At 37.6% G+C, this 13,816-nt stretch overlaps 1 protein-coding gene across 2 annotated transcripts; it reads left to right on the forward strand.

Annotated features, from left to right (window-relative positions):
- Nucleotides 1-6,252: 6,252 nt before the first annotated feature.
- LOC122664053 (B3 domain-containing protein Os03g0120900-like) lies at nucleotides 6,253-8,425 on the forward strand. 2 transcript variants are annotated; one of them, XM_043859739.1, is made up of 3 exons: nucleotides 6,253-6,523; nucleotides 6,705-7,820; nucleotides 7,854-8,425. In XM_043859739.1, exons 2-3 carry the CDS (start codon nucleotides 6,794-6,796, stop codon nucleotides 8,414-8,416), a joined length of 1,590 nt encoding a protein of 529 aa, XP_043715674.1. In that variant the 5' UTR covers nucleotides 6,253-6,523; nucleotides 6,705-6,793; the 3' UTR covers nucleotides 8,417-8,425. The 2 variants fall into 2 exon arrangements, with proteins under 2 accessions (XP_043715674.1, XP_043715675.1); XM_043859740.1 differs by lacking the exon at nucleotides 6,253-6,523 and having other exon boundaries at nucleotides 6,616-7,820.
- Nucleotides 8,426-13,816: the final 5,391 nt, after the last annotated feature.

Here is a 13,816-nt window from a genome sequence, read left to right on the forward strand (position 1 = left end):
ATGTTTTGGAGGATGGAAACCAGAGCTAGGTCCCCCCATGGATGCCTCTCTCTCTCTCTCTCTCTCCAGTGCCTATTAATATTCTATTATTATACGAAGTAGAAAATATAATGGGGAAGAAGAGGAAGGATAGAGATAAGGGGTAGTAGGGTAGATTTAATATAAGGTAGAAGGGGGTAGATATCAAAGAGATGAGATCGAAGAGAGATAGATATATGAAAGCAAATGCGCATTTGCAATGCACTACGCAATTTGTTTGGGATGGGATGGGATATGAACATGTCTTATGTATCATTCATCTATCTATCTGGCCCCAAATTAATTTATAGAAAGACGAATTCATTGCATTGCATACTTGGCATCCCGTGCACCACCTTGGGGGTAAGTACTGAAAAATCTGGAAATCTGGAATAATATTGGTCCCCTCACCTCCCCTTTTGATACTGAGGCCTCAGACAGCCCTTAGATTTTTGTATCACCCACTGGATCGAGGGTCTATCGTCCTTGATCGATGATCAGTATATATATATAATTCGATCCTTATTCGAAAATCTGTTAGCTTTTCTCTCTCTCTCTCTCTCAATCAATTTATATATGTATATTTGTGTTAGTTTTCTATTTTCATTTTGGGGAATGAGCTTACGGTAAAACACACACACAGTTTTTATACTAATAATAATCGATCCTTGGTTCATTCCTAATTAAAAGGAAAATTAAGAGAGAAGCACCAAACCAATTAATGTAGATCACAATGGTCTGACATGGGGCGGGCATTAATTGTTTGTGGGGTTAGTAGGCTAATGGACTTGGGATACCATGCATATGCCTGTTTTTGTTTTCTGAATATTCCTTCTCTCTCTCTCTCTCTCTCCTCTCCTCCAGCTGCTGCCCGGGTCGGTCTTCTCCTTCTTCTCCTTCAGTCGAGGTAGAGGGCTGAGACATGCTTGCTTTATACAAAAGGTTGGACACTAGACACGAGAGTTTCCAATACTATTACTCTAGTTTCTTCCGAAATTTGTGGCACTCTCTCTCTCTCTCTCTCTCTCTCTCTGTCTCTGTGTGTGTGTGTGTTTGTATAGAAATAAAGAAAATACTGTAATTAAAGACAGGCAAGTGCAAAGGCTATGTGATACTGTGAGGTTGTGGAGGATGGGGGAAGGCTTTGTATGAAAAGGTTATCTATATTTTACGTCCTCTCACAAAGATATTTTCTTTATTTTTATTTTTTATCTCTCCATCTATATATATAAATATATATACCTCTAAAACCGTACAGGGTTACACTGGCGGCTGAAAAACCCCTACCCATATATATATATATACTGTTTAAGCCCTGTTGCAGGTGTAGGAGACCAGGTTTGGGGGGATGACGATGCCACGTGCTCTGATTCATTGGTCTCATTATTGTAGCGAACTGCTAACAATATTGGACCTGTCTAATTAACTCATAAAATTAAGGCATTCTGATGACCTAACTGACTCCTCCTGTCCTCCCCCAGGCCCCAATTGGCCAAATATACATATTGGGGAAGAATAATTTTTTGTTTGGAAGCTCTTTCCCTGCGCCAATGTGAGGGCCAATGAAAATGCACATTTAAGGATCAACAGAGTAAAATTTCTATATTTTATGGAGAGGTGGGAGGGTCATTTTGCCACCATCACATCATATATCGGGCCACAGTCCTTGTGTTTTTGATGGTGTACTTATTAATTTGTGATTCCTTCAATTCTCAACCCTTTTGCTTTGTTTTGTTCTGCTTTGCTCCCATCCAATCTGTAGTTCTGTATTGTATTCCCAGCTATATATTTATATATATTCTTAATTTGATGGGATGTCATCACAGGTAGTTGAAGTTCCCACTTTGGATCCGCATTTTTCCACTTTCCACCAAAGGCAACAACAATTTATGAACCACGCCCACAGTCCCAACTCCCAAACGATGTAAACTGCAGAACCTTAATTATTTATTTTTACCTATACCCCTTTTTTTTTATTTTTTATTTTAACTACAATACTTTTATTAATTGATTGATTAATTAATTAATTATAATGATACTTGATATTAATAGTACAAGAAGGCTTTTTTGTCATAATAATAATAAAAAAAAAAGGTTGGTTAATTAAAATATGGTTGTTGTTGAAGACAAGTGGGGTTGTCGCGGTTTTGGGACGCGGGTTGCAACTTGTGTTCGAAATTTAAGGGACACTTGCCTTCCTTCATCCATCCCATTGAAAGTCAAAAATAATTGACATTTATATGCATTACATACATAACACACGCTAATAAAGTAAATATTACTCTCGTCATACATCTTGATTGGTATTGGTATTGGTATTGGTATTGGTATTGGTTGGTACAAACACAGACGTTACCTTTACTTGCCTTGGATGACAAGGACTTACCTGATCTCTCCACCACATATATACTTTTATAGGAAAAAGAAGGTTGCTTGGTTGCGTCCCCTTTGCCCAAACACATGTAAACACATGGGTGAGTGGTGAAATGACCACTCCAACCCCTCCTCATCTATATTTTGGATGTTCGAACGTGAGCTTCCATTGGTCCTCATGTTGGCACAGGTGTAACATGACTATCTAGTGTTCTCTCCCATACTTTTATTATACTAGGGTAAGAGTTTTCTAGTATGTGGAGACCATGTAATTCACTCACCTAGTCTGCACCTCATTTTATGCCACTTGGTTGGTTTGCTGAGTTTGAAATTTAGTTGATATTTAGACCTCAAGTTCCCAAGCCCTGTGCCTGTTCATATATATGGGAGAGGGATGAGTATATTAGTGGTATATTGAGTTTATGGCATAGCCAAACCAAAGTTGAGTTTAGTATACATTCTTGAAATGCATTTTAAGTCGACTTCACATTCTTGGATGCGAAATCGATCTGGAATACATACCAAACAAAGCACAATTAAGTAGTTAATAAAAAATGTGGAATACCCAGAGGGTACACAACACAACATATCAAGAGGATGGCATTGCATACATGAGATCGATGAGAGGTTAGATGGTTGAATTTGAACAACTCAGATCATTTTCTATGTATATGTTGATTTGTTAGGGTCTTTTCCCTTATTAGTTAGCCTTGTTGCCTCTTGTCCTGTATTTTTTTTTTTTTTATATATATATATATATATATATATATATATATATATATATATATAAATTGTCAACATCATGTTTCCATGTAACAAAATTAGATGACTAAACCTGGCAATTTAAGTTGTATGGTATATGTAAACTAGGAAGCTTTTGCTGTATTTTATATCACTAATCACTTATTAATTATAAAAAAAAAACACACAAAGACTGACACAACCGACAACAACCGGCCACAAAGCCACAACACACAGCTTAATTTTCGTGGTGTAGCAAAAACAGTAGTAACCCCACCACATTTATATATACTAAAATATTACATTTTCATAATATAATATATACAATTTTACACCCTTCTCCGTACCTATTAATCCACCATTAAGATGGGAACATAAAATACATTTTGAATTTTGGAAAAACATTTCTTGGAAAGGTGGATGTAGTAATATCGTGGTCTAATTCCTCCCCCAACTATTTTTTTATTTTTTATGGAGAAATTAAGTTTCGAGAATCCCACCACTTGCACTTAAGGTATAAAGTCTGAAATGCCCAAGGCCATCATCGATCGAGCTGTAGTTTTCCTTCTCGATCTCTTTCTTTCTTTCTTTTTCAATCACTCTCATCAAAGTTTCAAAGGTAAGGAAAAATTCTTCACGCTGTCCATTTAATAATTAATTAATAGGGGATATGCCCTGTCATATTATTCTTTTTATTCATTTTCTTAATTTCTCTTCTCTAATCATATTATTATGATTATTGATAATATTATTGAATCGTACTGCCATTAGTCCCGTACTCACCTTCCCAAATCCCAATCCAATAGGTTGACCCTTAATGATATATAGTGATCCATTGGATGGGATACCCAAGCCCCGCCCCCCCCATATGGTATCACACAACACAACACAACCACCTAAGATTTAAGATTTAAGATTTAAGATTTTAAGATTTAAGATTTAAGAAAGAAGCTTTCTGATGTGCCCAATTGTCTTGTCAATAGAGTATTTCGGGGGTCACTTGGCAATGATTGGACGGATAGGATCATTAAATACATCATGGTATTAGAAATAGGGATGTAAACGGATCGGATTCGGATCGGATACGGATCGGATGTGATCGGAGCCGGATATTCCCTGGTCGAATACGGATACCTCTAAACGGATTCGGATGCGGATCGGATTCGGATTTTCGACCATCCGTTTACATCTCTACCTTGTGTAACCCGGACCTTCCTCCCCCTAGCGGATACAATTCACTCTCAATCCATATCTCTTAGATCATGATTCTCTTTTCATCATATTCTAGAACTTATTTAATCTTCAAAAACCCTTGAAATCATTATTTACTTAATTTTTTATTATTAAGTATTCGGATTTTTTTTCGGACGGATTTTAATCGGAGTATTTGGATTATTTTCCGGATATCTCTAAACGAATACGGATGCCCCTAAACGAATACGGATGCGAATTCGGATTCGAATTTCGGTTATCCATTTACATCCCTAATTAGAAACCAACCAAGCCCAATACACTGGAGGGGGGGCCCACATCTCATCAAAACCAAACAAAAAATTAAAATGAAGAAGAAGAAGAAGAAGAAGAAGAAGAAAAAAGAAAGAAAAAAATATATTTTGAATGAGGTTTGTTGGCTTATATCCCACCCATGAGTCCATGACCCACCCACCTATTCTTATTATTATTACCTCTCTATTGGGAGGGAAACAATAACACATTTGTGATTTGTGGACTGCGGTGGTGGTGTTCGATGGTACACACACCACAAGTCACTCACTCTACTTAAATCGATATTGAATCAATACAGTATTGAAGAAACAGTTATAAATCCTAAATTCTATATTAAAAAAAAAAAAAAAAAAAGATTTTTTATTCCACATTGGATCGATACCGTGTGCCTCAAAGGCCCCCCCACCCCACGGCCCACGGCCCACGCCACCCCCTCAGGCCACAACCCCAAAAACAGAAAGAAAGGAAAATCAAATCAATGTTTTTAAAAAAAAACAAAAAAGGAAATCTAATAATATCACGGGCACAAGTTAGAAGCTAAAACGTTATCTCCGGGTTCATCACTTGTTTTATTGTTTTTATAATGTAACAGTTCCAATTATTGTTACAATACCCGCGAATATATTATTTACAGTAGAAATATAAATAAGAGTTCCATCAAAAAAAAAAAAAGAAGAGATATAAATAAGAGTATTAAATAATATTATTAAGTAACAAAGACAATATTATTTAGAGGTGGGCACGTTTCCTTTGCTTTTAGTATCTCAGACCTCCAAGATGCTCACTCTCTCTCTTATTAATGTATTCGTATGCTTATATGGTGTTTCCCTATGTGTACTCAAATGATATAGGCCTCACTAGAATCTTTGAATGGTTTCCCCAATGAGGAAGGAGAAAGCATCAGGTGGGTATGCTTCACACCACTTTTGCCTTTTTTTGTTTTTGTTTTTTTTTTTTTGTCCCACCACCAGGCACCAACACCCACTTGCGACTTCCCCCTCCTCACTCCTCAGTTTGTACAATTTTATCTATATTATCATCATATTAACAACACAACACTCTTTTTAATTAAGTCTTAACAGGCAAATCCCCCACCCCCAAAAGTCAAAACTCCAAACCCTAATTACTGCTTTGTTCTTCTCTCCATTTCACATCAATATCAATTTTCTTATGAAATTGAAATTAAATGTCAAGAAAATTTAGAAAATAAATTAACAATATATATAAATATAAATTCCAGTATCATTGTGTTGGGGGGGGGGGGGGGGGAGTAAAAAGATTGGAGAAATTAAATCAGTATAATCCCTTTACAAGTTACAACAGCTGGGGCTCCTTTTCTTTGGATCTTATTGGGAAGGAAGTAAGGTTAACGGAATTTTAGATAATCCATTAATGAAGAAAATGATGAAAGGGACAAGCTCACATGAGGAGCCCTACCCGATAATTTCTTGGGCCCCTACGTACGTATGTCATACATACAATAAACCTTCTCTCTCTCTCTCTCTCTCACTAGTCACTCTTGGTTTTTAGTTTTTAGTCTTTACATATACAAATTACAGGTATATTGGAATAAAAAGAAAAAGGAAAATTAGTGCCTAACTCCCACTGAGAATCTTCCTTCCAGGGATTTAACCAGTCACACACATATTTATACCCTATCTCCCTTCTCCTCCTCTTCTCTCTCACTCTCTCTCTCTCTCTTCTCTGAGGTAGTAAGGTCAACAAGAAGAATAACGGGAAGAAGGCACCGACCCTCATTGTTGTGAGAGCCTATATATCTATCTTTTGGTTCTTCTTTCTGGGTGCTCAGAGATCTTGCAGAAGAAACAATCTCCTACCTAAAAAGAAAAGTGATAATTCACCCTTCACATTTGTATTCACAAGGGTGTGAGCTTCTACTCCTTTCCTCTTTTTTTGTTTTTTTGTTTTTTAATTTTAATTCCCCCCACCCCCCTTCTTCTCTATCTTTCATTTCTCCTAACTCCATCCTGCATCCAAATAATATGATTCTAATTCTAATTTCAATCCACTGTTCCTTGGTTTCCTTTTTATTTTTCTGATTCCAGATCCCTTCCTTAAGCGCAGGAGCAGAAGCTAAGAAAATTTGACATCTGAGAGAGTGGTGGGGGAGAAGCTAGCAAGGGGGTGATACGAGATGGACTTTGCGGCGCTGGGAAGAGATGGGCTCCAACAGTACGACGAAGAAGATCAGGAGGAGATGATTGGAGATGTAGCAAGGAACCCAATGTTCTCGTCTTGCTCCTCTTCTTCTTCTTCGCCATCACCATCTTCTAATTATTCTCAGTATCACAAAGGCCTAATCCCACAGCAAAACTTGCGTTGGGGATCGCAGGCGTACGACAAGCAGCTGAAGCAGCAGCAGCAGCAGCAACATCAGCAACATCAGCATCATCGGGTTTGGTTGGGGACGTTTGAGAATGAAGAAGAGGTCTTGGGGTCGACTGAGGCGGAGGCAGAGGCAGCTCAGCGGGAACAGGACCCCAGTTTCAGCCCAAGACTCGACCTCATGGACTTATCTTCTCATCACACTCAGAGCAGCAACTCCGATGCCGATGCCGGCGATGCTGCTGCTTCTGCTTCTGCTGGTTGTGGTGATGGTAGCAGTAGACCAGGCGGTGGCAGATGCTTCATCGAGAGAGAACACATGTTCGATAAGGTGGTCACACCCAGCGACGTTGGCAAACTCAACCGCCTCGTTATACCAAAACAGCACGCCGAGAAGTACTTTCCACTGGACTCCACCATCAACGAGAAGGGACTTCTGTTGAGCTTCGAAGATCGCAACGGCAAGCCATGGCGCTTCCGATATTCCTACTGGAACAGCAGCCAGAGCTATGTGATGACTAAAGGCTGGAGCCGGTTCGTGAAGGAGAAGAAGCTTGATGCAGGAGACATCGTGTCCTTCGAGCGCGGTGTGGGAGACTTGGGCAAGGACCATCTCTTTATTGACTGGCGGCACCGCCCTGATGCCCATCACTCTACATCCTCACTCCAACCTCTAGGTCTACCACTCCGTCACCCACTCTCCCTGGCCGCTCCGCCGCCCGTCCCACTTCCATGGAGCCGATTGTTCATGCCCAACCCAACCCCAGCCCCAACCCCAACCCTCTCCAACCACATGCATTTCCACCATCATCTCAATTACGACCGTACTACCCATGATCAACAACAACAACAACAACAACAACAACATCATCATCATCATCATCATCATCTGCTTCAACCCCATCTTAACCCATCCAATTACAGTAGTTACAGGTACAGTTACAGTGGTGGTGGTGGAAGTAGTAGGAGCTACGGGGGTTACAACTACAACGTGGTAAACCCAGGTTCAGGTTCAGGTTCAGGTTCGGTTTTTTACCTTAGATCATCACCACCACAGCCAGCCGCAGTCCCACAAGAAGTAGGGGTAGGGGTTGGGGTTGGGGATGTTCCGATGGTTATCCAGTCGGTGCCAGTGGTCCATGGCAGGGCTGCAGCCAAGCGTGTTAGGCTGTTTGGTGTGAACCTGGAGTGTCCTACGCCGGAGGATGACCCAAACTCTTCTGATCAATGTGAGTTGTTGTCCTCCACCCCACTCCCCAATACAACAACAACAATAATGCCGCCTTCTCTCTCCCCTCATCACCTTCCTCTCTCTTCTTCATTCCCTCCTCTTGAATTAAGGGTTTACAGTGGCGCCCCACTACCCCAGGCACCGGCTGAGCTTCCAAGGAATAATTCTAAGCAGTCCCTGTCCTTCAATTTGGATATTTGAGAAACAGAAAGGGTGAGAGAGTGTTTGTGTGTTTGTGTGAAAACAATTTGGAGGATTTTGAAGGAAGACAGGAAAATGTTGTAGCAGAACATCAGAAGAGGTCGTCGACTAAGATACAGCTTCATTCCTCACATTCCAACTCTGGTGGTACAAACAAATTAAGGTTTGGATTTAGATGAAATGAAATGTTTGGGCAATGGAATTTTGAGGTGTCCATCCTGTCGTGGGGGTTTGTAAGGAAATAGCTAGCTGGCCGGGGCATTGAGAGGCGCCGCCATATCCAACTATCTATCTTTTTTTTAATTTAATTGTGTATAATACATTTATAGAGATGGAATATTAATTATCAACATAATAGATGATGATGATGATGATGATGATGATAATGCTCTTCGATCATTTGTAGAGAGAGAGAGAGAGAGTTTGGATTACCAAAATGTAGTAGCCAAATATGCCATGGACGACTTCACTCTATAGTGTGGGAAACTTTCATCTTCTTTGTTTCCGAACTCTCATCTCTCTATCTATTTATTGGCTTACTAACCCTTCTTCTCTTCTAAGTACTAACTCCTAACTGGGTTTGCAAAACCCATTTTTGGGTATAGAGGTAATTGATGGAATTGCATTATCTTATATCTCCCCCATGACTTTCCTTTATATTTCTCTCTCTCTCTCTCTTGCCTTTATTGCCGTGTTAGGTTGTTATGGTTGTTCAGTTGTTCTCGCTGCTACTGATGCTTCATTGGACACGCTCTCAGGTGTTTCTCAGAAAGTTGCAGAAACTTTAAAAGGTAGGATCCATATTCCACTTCTTAAATCCTTTTTGTTTCTCCCACACCTAACATATATATATATAGCTCATTCATTAACTTCTTCTTTTTTCCTCCTATATATATATCTTGATTTTATAGATTCTCCTCCATTTCTCTAAAAAATATCACCTTCCACAATTGAATTGAATGGTATATTTATGCAAAGAAAATTCAATATTATTTATGGACAACAGTTTTAATTCGTATTTCAAGACTCAAAATGAAATGAAATAGGCCATTCTTTTTTTAAAATTAATTAAAGACTACTTCTGTTTGCTAATAAAAGGCATGTGTAATTGTGGCATGCATATATATATATATATATATATATATATATATATATATATATATGTAATAGATTGAATATTCAATACAAAAAAAAACCAAGAGGATGAAGATTTTCACGTATTTCAAAAGTCATGTGAAGATGTTGCATTAATTAATATTAAAGCTGCTGCTCATTCTGCAGAATGAAGGTTAAGAATATAAAACTCTAATTATTCCATGCTAAACATACCCACATAAACTCCTAACTGTTGTTGTTTTTTGGGGATTCTCTACCTCTCTACTCTAGACTCAAATGTTAAGTAGTTAAATTTAAACAAAAAATTTATAAAAAAATTCTAAAATATACCAGAAGTTTACTTCTGATACAATCAGAAAATTAACCTTAAAAACAAAAACTGCTCATATATATGATCAAGTTTACTTCTCAATTCCACCTCATCTTATCTAAAATGCTAAAATATTGTAATGTATACATATGTCTTTATCTAATGAAAAGAGTGTTTTACTCCCAGCATTATTCTGCTATTGTTTCCTTTGATGCAACTAATTAAACATGCATTCTTGTGTAAGAACATTATTTAAAAAAAAAAAAAAAGAAGAAGAAGAAGAAGCAGAAGTGTATAATTACCACCCCACCTCGGGCAGTGTGTTCGGGAAGGGGGTAGGATAGTCATTTCTGCCTCCTCTGTTAGATGTACTTGACGTCGAGTACGGGCAGTGTAATTGAGAGGATAAAGATCCCAAACGTCCCTGCTTTAGTGAGGCTTTAAATGGACCGGCCATTAACTACTAACTAGCTAGCTAGCTAACTAACACCAAACATATATATATACCTACATTTTGTATCACTATTGCTTCAAGGAGTTCTAGTCAAACTATATTGGGTTCCAATGTTTATAGTTGAAACCTTTTGTTGTGGTGGGTCCTCAAATGTGTACATGATCATGAATGAGTGTGACTCACTGTATTCATATCTATCTTCGCAGGATGGCTGAATTAGGGTTTTCATCTCTTTACAAGTACCTACTTGCACAACAAACATTACAGATACTTAATTGTATCCGTCACATTTTCTTACCCAAATAACAGTATGAAATAGTCCACACGCTTATCATCATAATATAAGAAGGGGCAATATTTATTTTGTATATTACATTTTTATCCTTGTTTTTTTTTTTTCTTTTTCTTCTATGTGTGTGTGCATGTTTTATCATGTGTTGACCTTTTGCTTGGATGTTCTATATATATATAAATAGATACATAGGCATTATTCATATTCTGAAAGTGAAAGTGTTCAACTGATCAGTACTATACATAGTTACAATATAACTTGCTTCTTGATAGAATGTGTATTCTAATTCATTTAATTTCTGCTTATTTGACTTGCCCCATAAATCATTACCATTATGGAATTGCATTGATTGCCATATATATATATATATATATAATCTGTAATCTTATTTCAATTTGTTTAATTAGCTGGAGTTTTCTCAAACCTTTAAAGTACGTACTACTGTAGTCTAGTTTACATTATGCCATTGATGTTCTCTAGAAAATCTAAAGTGGGTAGGAAATATGTTAAATCAACTTAAACAACATGAGTTTGTTGTCTCTGATTCCTTTCTCTTTTTTTTTTTTTCAATAGTTGGACAATCTAGCTTATGAAAATAATAGAGAGACTTGTTCCTCAGTCTAATAATTTCCATCTGAATCATCATTCACCCATTAACCTCAATATTTAGTTATGGTCTTCCTTGCATAAAGGGTCCTTGAGGTTTGAATCCCAAAAACCATTTATTAGTTGGATTGTGTGGGATTCTTGGTTTTTTTATGTTTTAGTTGTTGATTGAGAAGTAGGGGAGATGAGAGACCTAAATCAGCCTCAGTGATTCAATGCTGGTGCCAAGTGGATTGGAAGATCCATTTCTCAACTCATGAAAGTTTTATTCAAGCTATTACTGTCTCACTTTAATTAAATTTTTTTTTTCAATTGAATTTATAGAGGTCTAGGCACACATAAATTAATGGAATTTAAAATATTAATTAGTAAAAACCAAGCAAGTCTTTATTTGATTCTGTGCATGCTATGCTTTAGTAGAAGTGAAGATCTTTAGCTCTTCATCTGCATTTTCTACCACACTACATATTAGTCAAAATAATGCACACACAAACGTTTAAGTAGAAGCATAAGAGAGAATCATGCATATATGTGATGCTGTTTGTCGTTGTTAGTTGTAATCTGTAGTTAAGTAAAGATTGAAATCTTCTACTTGAAGCAAGCTTTTGATGAAGTTTCGATATTTTGAATAATTTTATATGGTGAAGAGTGTCCCCCTCCCCCTCCCCCTTCCTCCTTTTCCTATAACTACACCCATATAACATTTTCTGTTGGCAGGATCTCACATCATAGAAGTCAAGGCCATATGAGAGAAGGAATTCGACAATTAGTTTGTTATTCTGAAATTGTTTATAATCATATGTAACCCAACTTTCATCATAAAATGCAATTTTTTAAATCAAAAGTAGAGTGTTGTTCGATCATGAGAATGAAAAAAAGTGTTTCTTATTCAAGAAACAGTAAGGTTCGGTTGATGCAGAATCATCAATCAACTCTTATTTGACAATTGTGTCGAATAGTACTCTCAAATCTTAGGAAAAACCTGCTCCTGGCTGCAATTATTAATTGTAATCCGTGTATAATCTAATGATTTTCTTTTATATTCTTTGTGTGTGTGTGTGTGTGTGTGTGTGTGTGTGTTGGTTGGGGAGGGGGTTGTTAATTTTTTATGTCTTTGTGTTTTTGCTAGTTGATCAGATGTTAATTTCTATAGAAAAACCAAATATAAAAGCATAATGACAGTTTGGTCCAAACTTTTGATTCCTTAATTAATATATATATATATATATAGTATGGCCATGATCGAATTTTAAATTTTAGTAAATTAGTTGTGTCTTGGTTTATGGTTGTGACAAGAATTGTAGGAGTTTGGTATTCCATGAACATCGCTTAGGAAGGAAGGAAGGAAGTTCATATTCCACAAATTAAGGCAGAGATGGAACACATTTAAAAGTCAGATTAATTAGTTGAAGCACAATTTGGATGTCAGCATTTGTAAGTAGAAACTCAAGGCGCGCAGTTAAAGGCAATTAGGGGACCTGTTTATGGTACCGTAACTCTTCCGAGTGAAAGATTCACATATTTATCTCTAAGTGATGATACATACAGTACGGTGTCAATAATTATATATATATGTCTTGATGTTTTATTATATCAAATGTTTTAATTACGTTTTCCAAACAATGTCCTAATTATGTTTTTAAAGGGGTAATTAGATTCCTCTTCGGATAACCTTGGGTTGAGTTTCAGCTGAGTTTGGAGTTTGGAACATATACGTACAGGAGCTAGGAATATTACTAGTAGTAGTAGGAATTAAAAAGAGATACATATAAGGATACACATTAGTACACAGTTAACACTATTAACACGAGAAGGAGTCACACAGGGGGAGGAAGAGGTAGGTAGGGAGGTAGGTAAGTGTGCTGCCTACAATTAGAGAGGTAGCAGCAGCAGCTTAGACAAAGATAATTATCATGTATCATGTGTTATACATCTAGTAGTTATAGGTAGGAGGTAGAATTAATTAGTTAATGCCGAAAGAGTGATGGAATGGCAGCTTTGATTAGCTGACATGTCTACTCTGTAGAGGGTGCACGGGGATGGCTATCTCACCACCAGGCATGCCAGGCTCTATGGATATATGGGGTTTTTTTTTTATTGCCTATGGCTATATGGATGGATGTTGTGCATGCTAATAAAACCTAAAACCCTAAATCCTAATTGTCCTTGATAATTAAGTATTAGGATTAAATTAATTAAGAAGAGTAAAAGAAAATCCGTGTCTCAGTCTTTGCCGTGGCCGTACAGTGCCCAATGGCTCTGGCATAATGGATGCCGTGTCTGGAGTCTTGACATACAGTATTCCTCTGGCTTCCCGGCCAGTTCCCAGCTTGGCTGTTAGCCTGTTACCTCTTCATCTCTTCCTCCTTCCCTCCTAATCATTGCAATGTTTTTTTTTTTTATAAATTTTTTGGAGCTATTTTTAAAAATTTTGGGTGAAGATTATGGGGGGGGGGGGGGGAAGTGATGGGCGCAGCAGTACGTACGATGCGGATAAGGCATGTATGAAGGAAAGGGCGAGGAACAATCCAAGAATTATATTAGGGACGTAGAAAGAAAGAAAGAAGGGAAGCAGATGGAAGAGCAGAAGAACAGGCGTAACGAGTAGTGTGTTAGAGTGTG

Source organism: Telopea speciosissima, chromosome 6 (genome assembly GCF_018873765.1).
Source record: "Telopea speciosissima isolate NSW1024214 ecotype Mountain lineage chromosome 6, Tspe_v1, whole genome shotgun sequence".
NCBI lineage: Eukaryota > Viridiplantae > Streptophyta > Magnoliopsida > Proteales > Proteaceae > Telopea > Telopea speciosissima.